At 46.4% G+C, this 25,043-nt stretch overlaps 1 protein-coding gene across 1 annotated transcript; it reads right to left on the bottom strand.

The window, feature by feature from the left end:
• Positions 1-336: 336 nt before the first annotated feature.
• On the bottom strand, positions 337-17,067 carry LOC136638672 (extracellular matrix protein 2-like). Its single transcript, XM_066612706.1, has 7 exons — positions 16,527-17,067; positions 14,613-14,728; positions 11,525-11,657; positions 7,008-7,165; positions 6,300-6,439; positions 1,374-1,700; positions 337-514 (listed from the first exon to the last, which is right to left on the bottom strand). Exons 1-7 carry the CDS (start codon positions 17,065-17,067, stop codon positions 337-339), a joined length of 1,593 nt encoding a protein of 530 aa, XP_066468803.1.
• Positions 17,068-25,043: the final 7,976 nt, after the last annotated feature.

The raw sequence follows: 25,043 nt of genomic DNA, 5'->3' as shown, positions 1-25,043 counted from the left end.
TTTAGTGGGAATTGATACTGCTTGATAAACTGATACTATGGGCACTGGCTTCTCCCTACCATGCTCGTATTGAACCTTTGTAAACAAACACATATGACTAAAACATCATATATTTCCAGTACATTCTCATTACAAGGCAATCTACACTTTAACAGGCTACCCCCAAGTTCTACAGCTCAAGGAAAGGGGAACCATGAAAGGGAGAGAGGAGGGAATCTCATCCCTACAGCACTGTGCTACATTGAAGAGCAAGAACCTCTAGGGTAGGACAATGTCTGGTCCCACAGCTTGTAGCCACTTGGCAGATGTTGGGAATGGCAGGCAAGGAGAGGTGTCTTAATAGTGGTCTTCATTCTGCTGTGGTCGCAGTACCACGCTATGATATGCTTTGATGCAGGAGAAGGCTGTGGGTGGGATGCGGCGACGATCAATCAAATTATTCTCCAGGTGCATGGCCACTATATTTGAGTCCTCAGCCACCCGTGTGTCACAGACAGAGTTCAGGGGGACATGCCTGCCAGGGAGAGGGGAAAAAAGAACATTTATAGAACTTCCTGAGCACTTAAAGCACTTCATCTATTAATTCTATAAAGTAGGTCAGCATCAGTATTCTCATGTTACAGATGCTGAATGACTTGCAGCAACTGTTACCCTGCACATGCCCAATCCCGTCTGATCTCAGAAGCTAAGCAAGGTCAGGCCTGGTTAGTACTTGGATGGGAGACCGCCTTGGAATATCGGGTGTTGTAGGCTTATACCATAGTCTTTCGAGACTGAAGGTTGCCAACCAACCATTGACTTGCCTCAGACAACCTAGTGAGCTGTCAGTCTGTTAGCTCAGATGAGACTAACAGCTGTGGGCCATAATGAGCCCTATCTCATTCCTATCCCTGCTTTGCTCAGAAGTGAGTAATTCCACTCAAGGGAATTATAGTCCTATCTGAGCCAGGCTTTAGGCCTGGCTAGCACCTGTCCCTGCCCCCATCCACTGTGAGAGGATATTTAGCAATTTTTGTATGAGGAAGGCCTAGAGATTTTGTATGAGGAAGGCCTGTTATTTTGTATGAGGAAGGCCTAGAGATTTGGACCCTTTCCCAGACAAGGTGAATGGAGGTCTTTGGGGCAACAACAGCATTATCGCTGAGATGTATTTGTCCAGGTTGCACACAGCTGGACTAGTATGAGTACAGCACTTCACACCCAAGAAGTTGGGTATCATAACCCAATACTCCAACAGTGGATCTCTTCAGGTCCATTGAGTAGAAGCATCAGGGATAAGATGCAGAACATAAAAGGCAATATGTGCACTCTACAACAGAGTTACCCTCATCCCTCACCCAGAGAAGACAAGAAGCATGGTGAACTGTCTTCACCTGATGCGGTTGTGGCTCAGCCGTAGGACCTGTAACCCCTTTAAGTTCAGGATGCCACGGGGAATGGACTGAAGTTGGTTGTTGTCCAGGAGCAGCTCAGCGAGTGAATAGTAGAGCCCCAAGAAGGAGACCGCATGGATGCCATCATCCTGTAGTGCATTGTGTGACAGATGCAGGAACTCCAGGCCTGGCTTCATGTGGGCGAAGACATAACCAGGAATACGCTCGATATGGTTGTGATGCAGGATCAGCTGTTTCAAGTGCCGTGGCAGGAATGAGGGCACATGCACCAAGTGATTGTGGGAAAGATCCAAGGCCTCCAACTTCCTGGGAGAAGGGGAAAAGATGATCAGAATTCCTAACTAGAGTTACTACCAGTTCATGGCTCTCATGGAAAAGGCATAGCAGCCAGTTCCCGAAACTCCATCACATTCCTAGGATGACTTAGGGCGCAATCCTACCCTGTGCTGGAACAGGCAAGCCAAGAGGCTTGCGCTGTATCCAGCACAGCATAGGGGCCCAAGGCGGCTCAGCCAGAGGCAAGGGGAAACTTTTCCCCTTACCCCTGGGTAAACGCCCTTGCCTCAATGGGCCTCCTCAGACTTGCAACACCTCCTGAGGTGGCACAAGTCCAGGGAAACTGGAGCAGCTTGAAGCCACTCCGATCTCCCTGGGAATGGGGGTTGGGATTTCCAATGCATTACACAGGTCTCCCCCACAATTATGTGAAGGAAATACATGCCCATTTGTAGTTTGTATAAGGGCATTTTTTTTTTTGAGGAAATTTGGCATTCCTTATACCAAATGTTCTCACACATTTAGCACTGGGACCCACTTTTGAGAATGAGAATCTGTCAGGGCCCACCGGAAGTGATGTCATAACCGGAAGCGACGTCATAACCACAAGTGCCGTCGTTGTGCAGGAACATTCTAGGCTGCAATCCTACCTGCACTTATCCAGGAGTAAGTCCCATTTACTATCATTGTTTAAAGAATATACGTAGTAGCTTGTTAAAAGTACAGGCCTGTAACATTTTCCCTAATGCAGAAACAGACCATGATAGCATCAAATTTTAGATATTAAAAATAAAATATTGAAATGAATGGGGACCCACCTAAAATTGACTTGCAACCCACCTAGTTGGTTCTGACCCATAGCTTGAGAAGCACTGCCTTAAACCAATCCCATTTTAGCACAGTCCTGAGACCAGATTAGGAACTGGTGGGGTTGAACTCATGACAGGTTGCTGGTCAGAGAAGGTGCTCCATATTACAAATTTCTTAAGGACCTTCTGCAACTGGCATCAACTACTGGTACGTAGTCCATTCATAGGATTGCTCTTCCCAGAATCCCTTGGTTGGCAGCCATGAAAAATTAAGGAGACTTGAAATTAAGTTTTTTATCTGTGTTTTCTGGTTCTGCTTCTATGACCAGCAACTTTACACATAGAAATTAAGCAGTGAAGCATTTCCTGGCAGGCAGACAAATAGAGGAAGCAGCTTTGCTGGTTTAGGGCACAATCCTACCCTGTGCTGGAACAGGCAAGCCAAGAGGCTTGTGCTGTATCCAGCACAGGATAGGGGCCCAAGGCCCCTATCTTTTCCCCTTACCCTTTACTTTTCCCCTTACCAATGGGTAAGGTGGCCTTTCCCCTATGGGTCTCCTTGGACTTGCGCCACCTCCTGAGCTGTACCCCCTAGTGGTGCCCACTGCTTGCCCTCCCCCTGCCCAGGAACGCCTCTCTTCTGCCTCCCTTGGCCCAGCCGGGCCGATGCAAGCTTCACAGAGGAAGCCGCCTTCTGTGTGTCGGCACACCTCAGTGCGCCAATGTGACTTATTCCTGAGGAGGTGCAAACGTGCTTTACGGCTCAACTCATTTTCAGGATTGCACCCTTAATCTCTGTGTGTCAAACTGCTATTAAAGGCATAGAAGCCAGCCCAGACAAACTTGGTAACCTTCCTTGAGACTGGTTTATATTTGTAATGTAACACATGCAACCTCCACATCCCTCCATATCTGTGAACATTTTTGCAGAAGGGAGATTGCCCTGTTGTTTGGGTTGCCCAGTGTGGAACTGGACAACCCTGTACCTGTGCCTTTAGCAGCTGCAGCAGCATTTCTAGATATTGGCAGGTGATGTGAAAAGAACCACCTGCTGATTTCTGCACATGTGAGCTTTTGAAAGTATAAGAGCAGAGCAGACCAGATATTTTTCTGGTCAGCTGGCAGCCCTATATGTTCCTCACACTGGAGAGACTACTGGTATCTTAACATTTTCTCCACTAGAAACAAGGTCACTGAGCACTTTTCCTTTAGCGTGAAAAGGCTGTCATGTTCTGAACTTCAGTGGATTTTAAAACAACTCAGTACCCACTGTGGGGGGGTGGGGTGGCGGCAGCGCTTGCTGGGCTGGTCACCCACCTCCGACAGGGCTGGTCGGCTGGCAGTGCATGGTGGGGGGAGCCCTGCCACATGCTGGGGGGATGCTTGCTGGTGCTGCCCGCTGGCGGGGCATGGCAGTAGAGGAGCCACGCTATGCCCTCAGGCTGCCTCCCTGCTGCTGCAGCTGCTCGGGTCGCTGCTGTGGAGAGCCCAAGATGGCGCCCCCTACATGGTTGCAGTGGCCTGGCTGCTGGCTGCTAGTGGCTAGGTGGAGGAAGGCGCTGCTGCCACACTGCTCCTCTGTCGGCTCCTGAGGGTCTGGAGCCGCCCACGCCACCTCTCCTCGCATCAGGAGAGCCATCTCTCTGGGTGCTCTGCTCCCCTGGCACTGGCAGGGCAGGGGCTGGGTTGCCTCTGCTTGGGTGCAGGCAGGTGCTCGGGCTGCAGCGCGGAGCCCAGTCGTGGTGGGGGGAGGGTGCGTCTCCTACCTCCCCATTCTCTGTCTTCTTGTCCTGTCTTTTAATTAATTTTTTATTTTAAGAGGTTGTGTGTGAGCACAACTGAGGTCTGTCCAATCTCCTGGAAGGCAGGCCCGGAACTAGGGACCAGAAGGGACACCCCACCAAGGGAGGAGTATCCGGTTTGAGGTTCCAATCCTGCCTCCCAGGAGGAGGTGCATCCCAGCAGTAGGAATGCCAACCTTTCCTTCCCAGAAAAGCACGATTCAGGGGTGCTTTCATGCTCTTGTGCCAATTGATTCACAATGCAGATGGAAAACTTACTGCTGAATGCTTGCATGCATTCCAAATGCCTCTTTTCTGCACTTGAGACTCTAGAGCAATTTCAGTCTCACACATGAAACTTTCAATTTTCCCATTTGAATTGGGATCCACAAATCCTAAGCCCTTGAGGTGGAGAGAGCTCCTGTGCTTTTAACCAGTTGCCTTCTAGTTAAAACAGATGCTATCCTGAACTTTTTTACCACCCAGGGCTGCCTCTCACTTTGCCACTCCCATCCCCATACCCGGAAGTAATTGTGGTGATGTAATAATGTGACCGCAATTGCTTCCAGAACCACGCTGGGAGTTGAAGCCTCTCCTGGCACGATTCTGCACCGCTTTGGGCTGCCCCCTTCCTCTCTACCAAGGAAAGATGCAGCCCAGAGCAGCGCATAATTGTACTGGAAGACTCCTGGAGTGGTGCTGCTCTGGACTACATCTTTCACCTACTTGGAGGAGACAAAAGACGCGGTTCTGAGAGCAGTGCTGAGTTGTGCCAGGCTGCCACTCCCAGTGCACTGTTGCTCTGGGCTGCAGATTTTCTCTCCTCCAAGGAGATGGAAGACGTGATCAGGAGTGGTGCGGAATTGTACCCGGAATGATTGCAAATTGCAGCCACTCTGGCTGCAATTCCACACCATTCTGGGCCACCCGCCTTTTACAGGACAAAGGATGTGGCCCAGAGCAGCAGTGTGTCAGGAGCAGCTCTCCTAAGAAGGAGGAAGGGAGGGTGGCCCAGAATGGTGTGGAATCACACCCGGAGTGGCTGCAACTCACAGCCACTCCAGGTATGATTCTTGGTTGCCCCCTCCTTCATCAGAAGCTTTTTTTTTGTTTGTTTTTTAAAGGGAAAGAAGCCTGTGGAGCTGCTGGCTTCTTTCTCTTTAAAAAAAAAAAAGATTAAAAACTGTCAGCAGGGCGGGGGGGGGGGGAATGCATGAGGCTGATGGCAGTGCTGCCTCCAAGGACATGTCGCCTGGGGCATTTGCCTCCCTTGCCCCCTCAGGTGCATCACTGGGTTAAAGACGAAACTGGTTGTCTTTTTGTGCCATGACCCCAATAAATGAATAAATAAAATATGAGGCTGGGGGCCCACCACCGATCCCACCCCCCTCCTGGGACCCTGGACCACCTAATTTTGATAAGGCAGTACCATTACTGGATCAAAGTCCTTTCCTGCAAAGATTGCTGCAACCGCCCTTCTTCCCCAAAAAGAGGCTTTGCAACCCCATTGCAGTCATGACCCACAGGCTGAAGAACAATGCGTTTAACAATTGAGGGTCAGGCTGGAATTCCAAACAGGTGAAGTCTTCCCATCATAGCATTCTGAAAAAGAGAAACTAACTTCCACTTTCTGCTTGTCATACACCTCTTGAAGGCCAACAATAAATGGATGGACACACGCGCGCACGTGCACACACACACACACACACACACACACTTGCAACACAGAGTTGGCAACTCTAATTAGGTGGCAGAAATCCTACATTTCCTCCCTAGCTCTGAAAATGCTAAGACAGTGATTTTCAACCTTTTTCATCTCATGGCACACTGATAAGGCACTAAAATGGTCACGGCCCTCCACCAGGTTTTTGTCAATTGACAAGGCACACCATGCTGCCAGTGGGGGCTCACATCTCCCATTGGCCCTATTAATAAATGACCTTTCCCCCAAATTCCTGTGGCACACCTGTGGACCACTCACGGCACACCAGTGTGCCAAGGCACAGTGGTTGAAAATGGCTGTGCTAAGAGTTACTCACGGAAGGTCTATCCAGGCACGAGGAGCAATGCGATCCTCCTGGAGTTTGTTGTTGCTCAGAACCAACACAGTGAGGTTCAGAGTTTTGTTAAAGACACTCTCAGACACCTCCTCAATATGATTGGAATCCAGGTGCAGCTCCTGCAAGGGGTGGAAAATCAGTTATTGGCTGAATCCCAGCCACTTCTACTTTGATTCCATTTAGCAAGTCTTATGCTGTGAAGGGCCCTGATGGATCAGACCATCAGTGCAGTGTTCCATATAGATCCATGTAGTCCAGTATTCTGTTTCCCACAGGCACCAACCAGATACCTCTCCCTCTGGAAGTCCATCCCAGAAGCGGAACTTGTAGGCTTCTCAGCAGCATTCTGCCTCAGAGCCTGGAAGTAGCAGGAAGCTGTCATGACTAGCAACCACAAACAAATCCATCAATGGCAACTACCTACAACAGATTTGGAACTCATGTGGCACACAGATCCAACACCTGTCTACACCACTAAAATAAAATACAATTTCACAGCAAGTTAAATGAAACTGGAGACAGACCAGAGCTTTTAAAGAACTGTTGAAGGAGGAGCATAATTTCCTGCATACACTCTAATACTTCATAGATGAATGTGCACGCTTTAGCTGCCCAGTTCTGCTCCTGGCTCAGGCCAGGAAGTTGGCAAGCCCACTAACTAGGTTTTCAGTAACAGCCCCTACTCACCTGCAGGGATGCAGGCAAACCTGGAGGGACAGCCCGAAAGTTATTCTGATCCAGTCGCAGGTAGATAAGTTTGCTCAGGGGCTTGAAAGTAGTAGGGAACACGTTTCCATCATGCAGTTGGTTCCCCTCAAGCTCCAGTGTGAGCAGCTTAAAGAGGCCTGTGGAGAGGAAGGGCAGAGAAGAAACATAACTCCTTCCAGAGCTGCAGTAGGACCAGTTCATTCAAGGCCCAAGATTAGATGGAAAACAGAATTTAAAAAAATGTTTTAGGAAACAACACTGGCATGTTTGACAAACAACACTGATCAAAAAGGGTTGCCAGCTTTTTGTGTCCTCAACAGTCTTTTGTTCCCTTAATGTCCTGTGCGCCTGCCACAAATTTAGCAAAGGGGGAAAGCTTCACTTGCTGAATTTCTGCCTGTCAGGCTGAAGAAAAAGGCACAAGACAAATAACAGAAAAAAGAAAAAATTAGCAACCCAACTGTCAAAATGTTTCCAGTTTGTGACACAGCAATAAAGACAAATCCAAATTTTGAAAATTGCATGCCTGTATGCACATTAGCAGTTTTCACATTTCCTTCCAGTTGCCACTAGACTTCACACTACTACCACAGATGATAGAATCAAAAGACCTCTTTTAAGAGCACTCAGAGCAGAACTTACTCACATTAGGCTTCTGTGTAATACAGCTTTCTGTTTACACACCATTTAACAGCTGCTAACAAGCTGCTGAAACCAACCCACATATCCAACTAAGACCTCCCCCCAAAATAAAGCTACAGTAACAACACATACTCCCTGGCTTTCAGTTTGCTTAAGACTTTATGCTGGAGGAGTGGGTAGAGCATAATGTGTCTGCAGGCAAAGAAACAGCGCACAGGAGGTATTTTGGTATGATGTGTCTCTTTCACTTCATTGTTTTAAGCATGAATATATGATTATTTCAGGGGAGAGGAGACACATGGATGCCATTAGCAAAACAAATTCACTTGCTTGAAATGTGTATTAAATTATGAGATTGTTCAACTCTCTGCTCTGCATCTTGATAACATGTGTCTGCTATGCAAGACTGCTGCTGACCAGGTCTGCATCGATGGTGTTGGATTTCACCAATAAAGACTGAGTGACAGTTCCTAATGCCTTTATTAGGGGATTGTTTTAAGCCACTATGTAGCAGTTTTAGCTCCCTCATATGAAATGTGGAGAACACAATTCAGAGTGGTTGTTAAGTCCCCATTTCACTCTTCAGTGTGGGAATAGCAACAGTGGATCACATTAGGCAGGAGGTCTGGCTCAGTTGGTAGAGCTGTCGCCTTGTATGCCTGAAGATCTGAGGCTGCCAGTTCGAAACAACCGGAAGTACTCGAGAACTGACGACATGCTGATATACTGATGAGCTGACCCTCGGTGGCAGAGAGGAGTTGCCGCCAAGTGGAGTGTGGGAGGTGAAGGGCCAGAGAGAGACCAGACCAGGAAGGAATCCAGCTAGGAGTTCTATGAAAGACTAGAACTATTCAACTGTAAAAATCCCTACAGGGGTTTAGAACAGCCTGCCTATGTAAACCGCCTTGGATTAAAAGTCTGAGGAGAAATCTGATGACCAAAGAAAGGCGGTATATAAATACCTGTATAAATAAATAAACCCCCTGTCTGGTGTCTCATGACATACTGGACGATTTTGAAAATTGGAATGCTCTGAAATCCATAACTTTTTGAGTGCTGACATGTGATCTGATACTATCCAGCTGAGGGCGCCCCAGAAGATAACATGGGTGACACAGAACAGAACCAAGTGGGTGCCTTCAGTGGACCCTGAGTGTACCACTGCCAGAGTTACTGAGGATTCAGAGGTTGGGTGTGGATCCTTGGCCAGTGGATTGACTGGCCAGCCACTGAATTCTCCTGGTTCCACCCAATCTCCATTACAAGGATGTTAGCAGTGGACTATATTACATTACATTACAAGGGTTGTCATAAACCAGATAGGCTCAGCTTGCAATATGGGAAGATCAGATAACTACAAGGGTAGTTGCAAAACACTACTGACTCCCTGCAACATCTCTCTCTAGGTATAATAGCTCTCACCCTCATGTCCCTCCCCCCTGCCTCCATATGCAATGTAGAGATAATAACATTGGACAGTTTATTCCTTTTTTCCTAAGTGCAAGAAGCATTTGCATGGCATTTAAAATAAATTCTAGAAACTAAAACATTTTTCACACAATTTGACAGAGCATGGACCCCTATTTTTGCTCCTACATCTACACAGTACTGCCAAATCTCAGCTATACTAAGCCCCTGAATTTCTCTATTGTCCCCCATGAGCAGCTGTTATTACTACTGGTGAGAAAAAAGCATTGTGTAACCAGGAAATATGGTCTTCAGCAGGGCCTAGGAGAGGGGGGTAAAGGGGGTAATTTGTACCCGGACCCAGGGTCAGAAAGGGGGCCCAGGAGCCGAAGGAGGGGGCCCAGAAATTTCTTGGGATCTTAAATTTTCCAATCTCACCCAGACTCACTGTCCACGTGGGATGCTGGGGGCATTACCATGGGCACAGGGCAGCGACTATAGCCACAAGGCATTCACACCAGGTCCAGGAATGCATACATTCCTTAACAGTGTCACTTCTTGGAGGAAACTGACCGGACTGCAGCTGCTGCAGAAGCAAGTTTTGGTCCGCACAGGACAGTTTCCATTCTAGTGTGAGCCTCGATGATGATACTAATCTCCTGCAATTATTTTCTATATTTGAAAGATTTTAGAGAGACTTAGGAGTGTGTTTGGCTTTCCATATTACTGTATCTAGCTGCCAATGCTGGGCAGGCGGGTAGACCTGAGCTCTGCATTGGGAAGACTGGTAGACCTGGTGCTGGTTCCAGTGCTGGTGCAGCCATGCCAGTAGGGCATGTACTACATCATGTGGTAGAGTACATGCCCCACTGGCAGTGGCATCACTAGAGAGGAGCGGGGGGTGCAGGCTGAACTGGGTGACACGTACTGGGGGGATGATGCACTAAAATTGCGGTTTTAGGAGCAACCCCCATCATGCCATATACCATTGGATGTGGAATTTCCAGCGGAATGCAATGCAAAAAACCAGAGTGAAATAGCTCCTTTCTTTCAAAAGTTATGGCCAAAAAACCTGAAAGAAAAAAATGCACGGAGCCCTATGGAAAGTGAAACTGAGCCGTATTGCACGTTTAAAGCAGCCTCCAAAAAACACCCAAGAAGGAGATCCCTCCCACCCAGCTGTGAGTGTATTGAGCCCTATGGAAAGTGAAATGAAGCCACGTGGCTGCATTTACTCGCGAGTAGACAAACTTGCCTTAGTCCATCCGAAAGGGCAGGCCAAGAGGAATCCAACAAAGTCAGATAGGTCCTGATCCAATGAATGCAGCCCCCCAAGAAAACCCAAGAAGGAGGTCCCTCCCTCCCAGCTGCGAAAGTATTGAGCCCTATGGAAAGCAAAACAGCCTCAAGGTTGTGTTTACACATGAGTAAGCAGATGCACCTTGGCTTGTGATCAGGCCAGGCAAAGGGGAATGTGAGGACACCAGAATGCTCCCGATCTGATGGAACTGGATCACAACAAATGCTCCAGAAGGCAGCCTCCCCCCTCTGGACAAAAAGGACAAAAAAAGAACAAAAAAGGACAAAAAAAGAGGCTTCAACCAGTAAGGGGAATTTTTTTTTGGGGGGGGGGGTGTTATTGCAGGCAGACTGCAGAGAAAATTCACTTGGTGGAACAGGACTGGCTCCCCCTTATTTAATTATTTATTTTATTTTATTTTAATTTAATTATTTATACTTATCTATTTTAATTTGCCTGATGATGTCACTTCCACCATGACATCACTTCCAATGGGTCCTGGATAGACTGTCATTCTAAAAAGTGGGTCCCGGTGCTAAAAGTTTGAGAACTGCTGGAATAAGGTGTTAGTAAGTTGACACGAGGTGTGTGTGTGTGACTCTACAAGTTTTCAAAATCACTAAAATCAGAGTTTGGAGGAATAATACCATCATGTTATATATCAATCAATGCGTAAGTTCATGCTGAATGCAATGAAACAAACCGCATTGAAATATCTGTGTTCTATCAAAAGGTACAGCCAAAAAACCAGTGGGGGCAGGGCGATGGTACATCACCTCGCCCACCACCTGGGGTGTTGCCCCGCCCACTGTATGGGGTGACACGCAGGCCTCCTGCACTGGGTGATGTGAATCCTAGTGACGCCACTGCCCACTGGCATGGCTGCACCAGCACTGGAAAGTTGAGGTGCTGGAGGGATAGTCACAGAGGCCTCTTCAAGGTAAGGGAACATTTATTCCCTTACCTTGGGGCTGCATTATTGCAACACCGGTGCTGGAAAGTTGGCTAGGATTGGGCACTAAATCTTTAATGTAAAAATAATAAAATACATAAGATTTGCAAGGAACCTCAACAGAATTGTAGAGTTTCCTCCCCCCCCCCCCCAATCCCAAGAAGGAGCCCTTTTAATAAGTGAGAGAATTCCCACCTTGGAAGCTGTGCTTCTGCAGTGCTTCTAAATTATTGTCATTCAACTTTAGCTCTTGTAATGAAGAGGGTAAGTCTGGGATTGTAGTGAGCTGGTTTCCATCCAGATTCAGACGCTTCAGCTTGGTGAGATTCTGTATGGGAAGAAGGTTTGGGAATAAGAGCAGAAATCTAAAGGAGCTGGATGTCAGCTTCAGTATTCTTTGTAATTTTTATGTGTGGGGGCAGCTCTGGAACACCGTGACAGAAGCTATGTGAGGCTCCAGTTACAGCTGCATGCCCATGCAGCTTAGAGGGAAGATTGATTGGCTTCGGTAATAATTAAGAAATAGTTCTGATATTATTGTCCTGCCAGATGGACAAGAGAACAGGTGGGCCCCAGTATCGATGGATCGGGTATCTGCTGTTTCAGTTACCACAGATACCAGGAACCCATTTGAAACATGCAGAGGTGTTTGACAATGATATTTACCTTACTCAGCAATCCAGAGAAGAACGTGGGCCCGTGCAAGTCCCTTGCGGAGACCCAGGAGGGTTGCAAATGTGCTGTGAAGCACGTTTGCGCCTCCTCACAAGCAAGCTGCACCAGCACACAAAGGTGCACTGGCACACAGAGGCTGAATCCAAAAGAAAGAAAAAAGTCCCCAGTAACTTGCTGGGTTGTTGTGCGGTGGTTTCGTTGTGTTTGCAGGGCCGCAGGCACTCTCTTTGGTTTCTTCCAACCTCTTCCAGGTCGCATGGAGGCCCTTGTATCTGCCCAGGTTCACTGTAGAATGCATTGTAGAAAGGCTGGAAGAAGCAAAAGAGAGTTCTGCAGCCCTGCAAATGTGACAAAACTGCTGCATGATGACCGGGGAAGTTACTGGGGGCTTTTTTCCTTCTTTCTTAATGAGTTTCAAGTGGGTCTCTGGCATTCGCAGTTTTTGGTATCCATTGGAAGGCTCTGGAATGCAACCCCTGCATATACTGGGACACGCCTGTATAGCTTAGTGACACAACACCTGCTTTGCATGTTAGAAGGATCTGGGGTGGGGGGACATTGGCATTTATAAGTATCTCTTAGGCAGTAATTATAAGAAAATCTCTTCCCCCACCTTTGATTTTAGAGAGTTGTTGCTCATCAGCGTACATGGAACTAGCAGACTAGGTGGCCCATTGGTCTGAACCAGAGGCTTAGTCAACTCATATTTTGCAAGTTCCATCCCAGATCTCTGATAACATGACAAGGAAAGATATAACAGACAGTACCGCTCTAGGTATAATCTATTCACCTGATTCCAGCATCTTATGCATAGGGGTTTACTATAAATTGTGTCTAAAACGACTTCAGTGGGTTCCTGCTGAAATTTCTGCTGTATTCTAGTCCCTGTCCAGTCAATGGAAAATTCTCATTGGCTTTAATTAGCCAGTTTTGAAGTATCAGAGAATACGCACAGTCTGCTACTAAAGCTAGTAAGTGGAAGCATTCACTGGTAGATTCTCTGACATTTAATACAAGTCTGAAAGTTAGAGCTCAATCCTATCCAACTTTCCAGCATCAAGGCAGCTGCAATTGCAGTGAATTAAGGGAACAAATGTTTGCTTACTTTGAGGAAGCCTCTGTGACTGTCCCCCCACCACAGGATGTAGCACACACCCCATTGGTATGGCTGCATCAGTGCTGGAAAGCTAGATAGGATTGGGCCCTTAGTTTTTCTTCTTTTAGGGAACAGAGGCCAGATCAGGCCTGTATCAGTGAGATGGGGGGTTAACCCTCGTCCAGTGGTTCTTTTCTGGCCCGTGGCTCCCCTGATCCTTGTGGCCATTGGCCATGGCTCTCCATTACATCATCTCATCTCAGTTACCCCCAAAATGGGGATGAAGGTGTTATAATTATACACTAGAAACAAAAAAACAGCTGCCAGCACTCTGAGACTGCAATCCCAACCACACTTGCCTGAAAGTAAGCCCTATTGAACAAAATAGGACTTACTTCTGAGTATACTTGGTTAGGATTGTGCCCTGAGTTTAACAGCACACCTAGAGGGTTTTGGAAAGGGGGGGGGAGAGGTGATGAATTTGCTGGGGCAGGGGAAGGCTGTGTGTATCTGCTAATTGCAAACTGATGTGAAACTGAGACCTGGAGACTGTTTGGCTGCATTCCTAACCTCACTTTCCTGGGAGTAAGTCCCATTGAACACAGTAAGACTTACTTCTGAGTAGACCTAGCTAGGATTGTGCCTTTTGTCTTATAGTAGCAGCCAACATGGGAAGTACCTCCCCTCCTCCAAAAGGAGGCAGGAGGAAAAAGGGGGATGGCTGAAAATGAATGGGTATTTTTATTTTTTAATCAATTTTTGGAGACAAAGCTTGACTGACCAAGAGCGGCTTTTCTTTTCTTTTTTGAAGGGGGAGGAAAAAGAGAAAGGTGAAGATCCTTGGTTAAGCTGACACAGACCCCAAGCCTATGTAGATCTACTCAGAAGTAAGTCCCATTTGAGTCAATGGGGCTTACTCCCAGAAAAGTGTGAATAGGATTGCAGCCACACAGAGTAAGATTACAACTCACCCCCAAAGTAGATGGGGGCCTGCTCACACACATGCACCCCAACATGCAGATGCCACCCCTATTCTCCCCAGGCGAGATGGAGGAATGCAGGCGGTGGCATTTGGACACCCCCCACCACCACTAAGAGCAGGCTGGGCTCCCTCCTTCCCAAGCAGAGGAAAGTGCAGCACCTCCGCTGCTGCGCAGCCAGCCTTCTCTTGGTTTGGGGGGGAGGCTCCACCACCTCCCCCCACCATGTTTCACACTGCCCCACCCACCTCATTCACAGCTGCAGAAAAGCAGCAAGTAGGGAGGCAGCATGTGCAGCTGAGCTGAGCTGAGCTGAGCAGCTGTGGCCACCTCTTGCCTCAAGATGCCTCAGGACCCCCTGGGGGCTAGCCACGCCTCCCACAGATTGAATACCTCAACCCTAGTCCTAATCTATGACAGACCTCAATCCAGCTGCTACTTAACCTGTGAAAAACTTCCTTGGCACCAATGGGAATGTACTGTTGCCTGGCTCTTTTTTAAACTAGTAAAATAGTCTTGCCTCTCCACTCACCTTGAAAGCTTCTGGGTGCAGGCCTGTGGAATGCAGTTTGTTTTTGCTGAGATCTAGCCGTTCAAGATTGGGCAACCCCAAGAAAATCCCAACTGGGACACTCGTGATCTCATTCTCTGGGAAACATATAAGAGAGAAAGTAACACATAGGCTGAAGGGTACGCTCCCCTGAAGTTACAGGAAAGAGGGCAGAATTAGTTGAAATCCCTGTTTGAGTCTTGTACCGTAATAGCAATGTGAAAGCCTGGTTCAGAATAATATTCTGATCCTCAAAACCACTGATACTTTTCTCCATTTCCTGGATTCCTTTAAATATGTCCAAAACAGGCAAATGATGGTCAGTGTTAACCACCAAACCAAGGGAAGTCTGTCCAAGAAACAACATGAAACTGTTGCGTGGAGTGGCAAGTTGGAGGGGTGGCGAACTGATGGGCTCCCAGCCTGCCTACCACCCTATAGGGCACTCTAATTCTCTTCTTGCTTGCTGACAGCAAGTTGGAAGGTGATTGTAGCAGCCCCCTTTTCCCTTCAGTACTGCTGGAGGAAGAAAGGGGGACCTGCCAGCTCCAGATTGCTTCTTCCCACTCATCCAGTGCTTACAAAGCACCAAGTGGGAGGGAGAGGCAATCTGGAACCACCATCCCCTTCCCTTCCCTTGAGCTTGGTGTGCACCATCCCTTCTCCACAGTAGTAGTCCTGGGGCTTTTTGTGCCAGGGACTGCCCCATCTGCTCCCCCCCCAACTCGGAAGCAATTGTGGTGATGTCACTGCAATTACTTCTGCGCTGCCTCCTTTCCTCTTTTTAAAAAAAGGAGGGGGAGAAAGGTGGTGGCCCAGGCTCCACTGTAGCTTTTTCGTGCTGCTGGAAGTGGAGTGAAAGAGCAGTTTTCAGAATGGCCCTTTAAAGAAAGGGGAAGGGAAGAGGGTGGCCCTCCTAACAGCTGGATAGCTGTGTCTGCCTCCTCTGATTTTGGAGGAGGCAGATGCCACTTCTAGTGGCGCAAAAAAGCTCTGATGGAGCCTTTCACAGCACTAACAGCAGTACAAAAAGGCTCCATAGGAACTAGAAGTGGTGCCTGCCTCTTATAAAATCTGAGGACCGCCCTCTTCTTCTCCCATTTCTTTAAAGGGGACTGTCAGCACAGTGCCCAAAGAACTGGTTTGCTCAACTGGGACATCATGACAGTGTATGGTTAGAGAAAACAAGGAAAGTAAGGGAAGCATACAAGAGAGGAAGGAGAAGGAAGGAGCACATGAGCCCACTGCATGTTCCCAATTCTCAAAACCATTATTTGCAGGGTCACCAGAAGTGAGCCAAAGACAATTTTTTTTTTTTTTTGCCACTAGGTAAGGTTTCCTACCTTTCCAGGAGGGGTAGACTATATTTGACACAGGAGATAAAACATTAGAATTCTACAGTTTTTTTAAAAACTAGAAGCAGTTGACATCCCTCCTCCCAGTTAAGATTGAGGCTGCAGCATTTTCTGCATGCTATTTTCCTCAAAGGCAGAAGACATTCTGAAAAAAGGATCACAGCTTGTCACCCCAATAAATGGGTTTTTGTGCTGTTTCATAACCTGTGAAACCTGTTTGACCGCAGTCTTCAAGGGGACAAAATGAATGTACACATACAGTATGGGGAGCAAAAAGATATGTTACAGGATGTCAGGACTGTTCCAGAATTCAAACTGTTTGAGAATGACAGCTCTAGACCACAAAGCCCTGGAATAAGGTAGGCAAAAGAAAGCCCATAATAGGACAATTCTGCAAGTGCATAGGGCATTACAGAAAGGGGCGGCTAGAAGTCTGTTCTTGAGGCCAACAAGGTTTGCATACTGGGGAAAAACGGAAAAGACTGCCTCCAGGGGTGATACAGACGAATCGAGGCCCCTTCCCTGCCTCAGGGGAACTCACCTGCCAGATAGAGAGTTTTCAGCCCAGGGTCATTCAATTTTGGTACTAGTTTCAAGTGGGCATTGCCACAAGCAACAGCATGTTCAGAAAGGAGGCATGTTGCAGGCAGAGATGACAGGACTGGTGCATCCTTATCCTTTGGCAGGGCAGGCCGCCATCTTGGTATGCCTGCCTCTTCCCAGAGTATGTTCTTCTGGAACGAGCTTTTTTCTTTCACAGTCTCTGTTTGAGTGGTATTCCTGAAGGGGACACCAGGTATATTCTTTGCCCATGTCTGGCTACTGCACCAATGCAGGGTCCCATACCCAGTTCCTGCCAGTGCTTGGCTGAGATTTTTGCAAGAACTAGGGTTTTTCCTTGGTAGTGCCCAGCTGGCATTCTGGTGAGAAGGTCTGTGCCACTTGTAGTCTTCTGTCCTGCTGGCATTTCTGTGCTGGGTGCCATATCTCTTCCCTGGTAGTGCCCAACTAGTATTCCTATGGGGAAAACTGGGCTTTTTCTTTGTCGGTGCCTGGCTAGCATTCCCAAGGGAAGGGCTCATCTTTTCCTGTGGCAATGTCCGACTGGCATTCTTCTGGGAAAGGGTGGGTTCCTTCTTGGCCTCAACCCAGGTGATATTCTTGTACAATGTGCCATGCCCTTTCCCTGGAAATGCCTGGCTGACATGTCTGTGAGTGACACCAGGCTTCTTATTTGCTTGTGCCTGTTTTGCATTTCTCTGGAAAACATTTTGCTTTTGCCTTGACTGTGCCCAATTAGTTTTCATGGAAGGTAAACTGTGCTCTTTTGTTGACAGAGCCCGACTGGCATTCCTGTGGAGAAAGTTAGGCTTCTTTGCTCCCTGTGCCCGGGTATTGTTCCTATTGAGTGTGCTGTGCTCCTTCCACTTTAGGATGAGGCTGGCATTTTGGTAGAGGGTGCCATGTTCCTTTCCTGTTGGTGGCCAGCTGGTGTTTCTATGAGAGGGAAGTGCCCAGCTAGCATTTTTATGGCGAAATCTGGACTGTTTCCCTTCTTTTATCTGACCATCATTTTTGTGGGCAGGATTCAAGAGTGTGCGGCTTTCATGTCTGTGTTGAGAGCTTGGTATTTTTCTTGCCTGTGTCAGAGTAACATTCCTGTGAGTGATGGCATCATTTTTTCTTGCCTGTGCCCTGTGGAGAGCACTCTGTTCCTTCACCAGTGTTTTCTTACCAAAAATCAAACCTGCAGAGATAGCAGATACACACACACACACACACACACTGAAAGGTAGAGACATTTTGGAATCCATGTGGCACTCTCTCAAGTTAAGATGGGCACAAACCCTAACTAACAATTACCAGTCCCTATTTAATGTAGGACTCTTGGAATCTTCAGTAAAATCGGGGGTAAAGCACCTCCTGGAAAACAGAAGTGCTTTGTGCCCACTTTTATTGCAGATTGCAAGTTGGGGAGTGCTGCAGAGGGCTGCGCAGGGTTCCCCGCACCTCCTACAGCCTTACATTGTTCGAAGTCAGTGGAAAGCACCCCCCTCGCCCCCCTTAGCGACGTGATCCTGGGCATCGCGTCACTGCCCTAGCCCCTCCCCCACAAGAACTTACTGAGGGAGTAAAGCTCCCTCAAAGTTTGAGAACAACTGCTCTAGAAAATAATAGAAAGGTGGGATAGGAAGAGTGATGGAGATAATTCATCTATCATGCCAAACGCCTGTGGCTTCTTGCCAAATAAACATGATGAGATATTATCAGGCAGCCTGATCCTTACCCGGTGCTAGCGCTGCTGGGCCAAGTGGCCCACACTGTAGCCAGCATAGGTAAGGAGCAGACTGGAGGTCTCCTCAGGGTAAGGGAATATTTGTTTCCTTACCCCAAATAACACTCTAGCATGCCCAATGGGGCTACTCAAATCTGCACTAGCTAAATTGCTGGCACAAGTCTGAGCAGCCCAGTGTAGGGCGTTCAGTCCCTGGATGGAGGATAGGATATGATGGAGACATCCTCCGTCGATCCCACACCACTTCTGGGCCTGATCTGCTCCGCCCTGCCCCCAAATGCCCCCTCTCTGCCTTTATTCCAACCTCCCTAAGTCCCTGTGCCACTTGGTGCTTTTCGTACCCCCTCTGGCAGCCACTCCTTTGCTCCTTTCTGCCAGCTCTGACTGCATGAGAGTAGTCACAAACATACTTTACAGCACGTGTGTGACACTTTAAGCTGGCGCAGTGGCTGCTGTGTTGGCGGAAGACTTCAATAGGATTGCGCTGTTTGATACAGCCACTACTTTGTGGTAGTTTGCATGTCCATCTACCCACCCACCCCCACTGCGTTTGTCTTTGTCCCAATCCCTTTCCAAAGCCACTCCCTCAGAAGGTTCCCCCACCCACACCAACCTTCCCCTTGGACTCACCTTTTGTCACACCCTTTCCTAGGATAAACTCACTTGCCGTTGGCTGCTTTCGGGATTTCCCTAAATGGGCTGGCACCTTTTGGGCAGGAGATTGTAGGGAACTGAAGTCCTTGAGGGGTCTCTCCGGGTTCTTTCTAGCAGCCCAGCTGGGGAGACACCACAGGGCTAAGGCAAAGAGAGTGAGGAGAAGCAGCTTCATCATTTTGCTACTTTCCAAGCTGCAAGACTGCTGTTCTCCAAGAAGGGATCCCCAATTGACACATATTCCTGTACAGTGAGAGGCTTATATTCTCCATCCCCACAACCCCAACTTGATGTGCAGGAAGAGGGAGGAGGAAGCAGAACTCTGACTGGAGCAAATGCAAAGCGGTATGAAGGGGGCTCTGGCAATTAATGCCAGTTGGAGATTTGGCCCATCTAATACAGGGGAGTTTGTCTATTAGCACCTGGCCAGTCTCCAAGGCCTCACACTAATGAATGGTGCTTCTGTACATGTACACAACCAGCTACTGTCCATGAGCTGTTCCTGTGCAGAGGGGATCTGGTGCCCCAGAGCCTTGTCAGCCCTTCACTACACAGTGCCAAGTCTGTGACTACAGAAAGTAGAATCAGTCTACTGTGGCATGAATTTTTACTGTCTAACAGCCCAATCATACACACACTTTCTTGGGAGTAAGCCCCATTGGCTCTAATGGGATTTACTTCTGAGTAGACATACATAGGATTGGGCTGTAAAGCTCTAGTAGAGGCCCTACCAATTTATTGTATGGTATCAGGAATGTGGGTACCTTGAGAAAAATATTTTGATACCTCCCTAAACACATAATCATGAGAATTGCTGATATCTCCCAAAGCCATTGCTTTCAAATTGTGTTCCAGGGAATTCTAGGATTCCTTGGAAGCTTATCAGGGCTTACTGAATTAGAAGATCGGTAATGGCAGACAAGCTCCTTGAAAGGTAGCTTGGTCACCACTACCCAGTGTCCCTTACAATGTGCAGCCCTAGGGGAGTACTGAATGTGTTCTAGGGGGGATTCTCAGATAATGAGCAAATGATAGTGAAGTCCAGCAGGCATGGCCAATGCCACCCCCCCCCACCTCAACTGAGTGTGCCATCTAGAATGTCCATGAATCCTCTGCAATAGTGGTTTCATGGTAGGAGTTCAGAAACAGGGCTTGTTCATGATCTCCTAAGGCAGCATGCCAAATGCTACCTCCTTACCTAGATGTGCCAGTTTCTGCTCCTCCAACACTCTAGCCCAGGCATTCCTAACCTTTTTACGATTACACCCCCCCCCCAGTATGTTGCCATTCCCCCTCCTTTGCCAGACTGTTGAAATCATAATCATTATGAGTCTTATCAGGTACCACTATGACTTCAAAAGATGTCAATAGCTTGGTTTTACTTTTACATATGGATAGCTAGGAACAGAATGCCTAAATCTATATTGATATTGGGGATAGTTAATATGTAAACAATTTTTTTTAAAAAAGCACTGTCAGAGATTGAATCAGAGATCAAACCCTGGAGGGCTTCCCTGAACCACCCAATGCCATTAAAAATGTTACTTCCAGTTTCTTCGTGAACTAGAAGTCAAGAGTTTTGAGCTATCCTGGCAGAGGCCAGGGACAGACATACTTGGCCTCTGCTGAGCTGAGACTCCACTCTGGAGGTGAGGGGTGTATGTGTGTGTGTGTGTGTGTGTATACACATACATACATACATACATACATACATACATACATACATTATATATATATATATATATATATATATATATATATATATATATGCACTTCTCATTTTTAAAACAAACAAAACAAAATCAACAAAAAACCCATTTTATTTGGTTTTTATTTATTATTTCATTATTTAATATTCATTTAAAAATTACACTTTTTAAGCTATTATGATTTATAATTATAATGTAAATTTTTAAATGAAAACACATGAACACTGCTGCCTGCACTTCTACCTTTGGAAGTGCAAAAGGTACTATCTGCAAAAAAGCATTTTCTCTCACCTCTAGTCGTTAACACAGAACAGCATTCCACCCCTATCTATTCGAAGCAGGACAAGGCTTGGGAGAGCAAGGGAACGGATAATTGGGGGAGATGGTGACAAGGCTGGCAACAGACTCTTATGCAGTATCCAAAGTGCTTTTCATCAGTCAAAGAACCTGGAACAACTGCCAGTGTTAGGACGGAGCATGAGTTACGACAGTGTAAATCACTGTATGCATTTTGGCAGCTAGGCCCAGGCTAGTAAAAGGTATACAGGTAATCAGAATCAGCTTTCCTTGAGATAGAATGTAGATCGCCTGGGAACACAAATTTTTAAGTAGGGATTACACATAACTGAGCAGTTTAACCCTAATCATATTTAGTCAGACATTAAATTTTACAAAGTGAGGGGTGCTTACTCCTAAGTGCACAGGACTGCAGCTCTAGCTAAAAGAAAACTACCTTTGGTTTTAAATTCTTACATACTGCTTGAATCAATGGAGTAATGCAATCTGGAAGCCTCACCACCATTTAGCCATATCATGGTCCCCCTACACCTCCTAAAACATTAGCTATGGGGAAGACGGCAAGGCAAAACAAAAGATAAGGAACTGAATCCCCTCCCTCCGGAATTCAAGCAACAGCCACATGCATTCTCAGCCAGGCTTGTGATTTCTCAGTGTTACTACTATTTATTTACTATTTATATCTGTATGATTATCTGTATGTTCTTCCAACCTTGCTGACCTCCCAAATTTTGTTCTGAGAACCCGTATCAGAGACACAAATGAAGCTAGTCAGCAGCTCCTAGTCCTTGGAGGAGTGTCTGGCTTAGATGTGGTGCTGTAGCCCTTGGAGCAAAAACATTGGGAGACTGATAAACAAAGAGCTAAAAAAATTATCATCATTCTGCCTTCCAGAAGGTTCCCAAGTCAGACCTCTTCCTGTTTTTCCCTGAACCTGACCCCATTCTCTAGACACAAATCATCTTTCCCTCAGTTGAAGCAGCTGGTTCCTATTATGACAATACTTGAAAAGGCTGCTCAAAAATATTTTATGTAATTTTGTTCAAATAAATCCATGGCAAGGCACCATCCAAAAATGCGACATTTTGGACTTTTAGCTTGACCTTCATTCCATTTTTGGCTACAGACATTGGGAGAAGGAATCAAGTTAAGAATGAATTTTGTCTTGAACCATGGATGGGATAGGTCAAGGCACTCATTTACTAGACTCTGGGAAAGGGACACAGGCAGGAATAGCCTAAAAGTAGAGACAAAGATAAATAGATGGAGGGCTTTATACAGGAATGGATGAATGGAGAGCCAGGGTGGTGTAGCAGTTTGGGAGGCGGACTTAGGTGGAAGATTCAGGTTTGAATCCCTGCTCAGCCACAAAGCTTCCTGGGTGACCTTGGGCCCATCACTTTCTCTCAGCCTCACCTACCTCACAGGGTTGTTGTGAGGACAAAAGGAGGGGAACAGCTGTGTACACTGCCCTAAGCTCTTTGGAGGAAAGGTAGTATAAAAATGTGAAATAAATATCTCCAGTGTTAAAATGTTAAAAGTTTCCCCTCAATTCTGTTATCTGGTTTCAGATATCTCACACACAAAACCAAGCAAGCTTCACATAACATGTAATATTGTTGCAAACTGAATGCAGGCAAGAAATACTTTCTATTGGTAATCTTCAGACTAGACCAGAATATAATACTGTACTATTCTGCTAAAATACAGCTGCTAGACTGTAAGCAGACTCAACAGTTTTTATACAGTTTCACTGGCCTTTGTTTCTGAAAATTCAAAGTGAAGGCTTTAACTTTCGGAGTCCAAGATAACTTGGGATATGGACATCTAAAGGACCACCAATTCCCATACAAACATCAGTGTGCCTTTCAGTCTTCTCCTGTCTCCTGATGCAAGGTAGGTGGTGCCCCATCTGTGGAACTCTTTCCTCAGAGAGGCTTGCTTGGCACCATGTCTTCTGTCTTAAGTGTCAGGCAAAATGTTTCACCCAGGCCTTTTAATTTCTCAAATTATAAAAAGCTGCTTTCAGACTGGTTAATGCTTTTGATTCACATCTCCTTTTTAAGTATTTTTAATTGACTTTGTTGTACAGGTTGAGACTAATTATTTTTAATTCACGGGGCTCACTGCCAAGCTCTGGCCCGTGCTAGCCCAGTGCGGGTCAGTGCTGGGCTGGTGCTGGGCTAGTGCTGGGCAGTTGCCCAGCTCCCGCGGCTTGGCGGTCTCCTGGACCGCCGACCAGCGACACGGTAGGCGGGGCAGGGAGGAGGCGTTCCGGGGAGGGGGGAGGCTGGTGGCATGCCAGGGGGTGGGCGGGAGGCGTGCTGGGGGGAGGGAGGAGGATCCGCAGAGGTCCGCTCCACAGGATCCGGGGTATTCACATAGGGCTGCATGCCCTACACGAGCACCTTTTCTTTGCCCCATTGTGAGTAGCCCCATTGCGGGCTACTTGCCTTACTCAGGGGAAGGGGACGAGGGGGCTTTCCTCTTACACAACAGTATACAACACCAGTCCAGAAGTATTGGACCACTGTAGCTCAGAAGTCAAATGCAGTACCAGTGCTATCATCACTTATATTTCCACCTTTGAATCTTGGATCCAGCAGATTTGCAGCAGCATGAATTGGATGGCAACAAAATTCTTCCCTTTTTAAAATAAAATCTTTCACTTTACTTTCTTCTATAGTTGTAAGTGGAGATATACTGAGATTTTCAGAAACAGTTGTTTTTATCTTGGTCATTAAATAAGGAATTTCTGACAAAAGTGCACTATCTGATTCAGATGCAGTGATTGCTGCATCAATTGGCTTTAGAATCTTCAGGGAATTTTGCAGCTGAACCCAGAAGACATCCTGATCAAGAACAGTGTTTCTTATACTCCTTGGGACTTTAAGATCTTCAACTATTACTGTTTCTTGAGGAGCTTCTTTGTTTTTTAGTCAACTTTCAAAGGAGATCACCACTCCAGCCCACTGAGTTTTACTACAGAGCTTCAGTGTCACTATTTTATTCTTTGCATTTTTTTCTACTTGCTTCTTGAAAACTGCAGCTACAATATGAGTACCTTTTACAAGTTTTATAACTTCTTTTGCTTGTCTATAGATCATTTGAAGGGTGTCCCGTTTCATACCATTAAGAAGCAAGTTTAGCACATGAGATGCACATCCTATTGCAGTAATATGTGGAAACTTATCCATTATGATATGCCATGCTGCTTCATATTGCTGGCATTGTCATTGATCTTCATGTATCATCTCGTCTACAAATGAAGTTATTGAATAATTTTTGGATGCAACTGTCTTCAGTATCTGTTTACTTGAAGATGCTGCTGATGAGACAACACTGCGCTGCTGCTGATGTTACAGATGGAGTAGAAAAAGGACATTGAACGAGAATGTTGAGAAAAACGATGTGCATTTTCATCATTGTGGTCCTCTTCGCTTAGATTCATGAATAATTTTTTAATATCTACAGGATACTTGTTACATACAAGAATGTGTTTTGTCATCCTTGTAGCATTTGGAAATGCATATTTCATTTGACAATATTTGCAAATCACATTTTCCTTCTCAGAAGAACTTGTAATGTGAAAATGCCTCCATATGATAGATGTTGGTCTCACCATTTTCCTGAGGGGAGTAGGAAAGAAAAATAATTTAATGGCTAGTTTGCAAGAAGACACTAATCTATGGTTATGGGTGAGGGAAGTAAAGAACCAGATTAGTAGTAATTAAATCATTATTTACACAAAGGTTATAAAGATAAACTAATGTAGGTAAATGATTCAGTTTTCTGGAATCAGATAAATGTCAACTCTTCCCTTTTTAAATTAAGTATATACTTTCAGGTCCTTTTCGTTGCTCTCTGTTTTCTTCCAGTGCTTTGAGGTCTAGTGGACAGGACAGAACCAAACATACCTATCCACATGCAAAAACAAAACTGAAACCTTTTACTTTCCTTGTGACAATAGCAGCACCTCCTAAAGGAAGAAATGCATCTTGTTCTTGCATTGGAGAGTTCAGTTTGTAACCTATGACTTGCTTGTCCTCAGTGCACAGAAATTAGAACACAGGTGCAGCCTTGTTATACACAGATTTTTTAT

Source organism: Tiliqua scincoides, chromosome 2 (assembly GCF_035046505.1).
Source record: "Tiliqua scincoides isolate rTilSci1 chromosome 2, rTilSci1.hap2, whole genome shotgun sequence".
Lineage (NCBI taxonomy): Eukaryota > Metazoa > Chordata > Lepidosauria > Squamata > Scincidae > Tiliqua > Tiliqua scincoides.
This window is presented reverse-complemented; position numbering and strand designations above follow the sequence as displayed.

Bases quoted from the DNA above. Each gene is read 5' to 3' on its own strand.
- LOC136638672 (XM_066612706.1), bottom strand. From the start codon at position 17,067: ATGAGCCCTTCCCTTGGGAATGCTAGCCAGGCACCGACAAAGAAAAAG. The intron at 1,701-6,299 runs GTGAGTAACTCT...CCCTTCTCCCAG, and splicing joins CGTGCCTGGATAGACCTTCC to GAAGTTGGAGGCCTTGGATC. The intron at 515-1,373 runs GTGAAGACAGTT...TCTCCCTGGCAG, and splicing joins CTGAGCCACAACCGCATCAG to GCATGTCCCCCTGAACTCTG.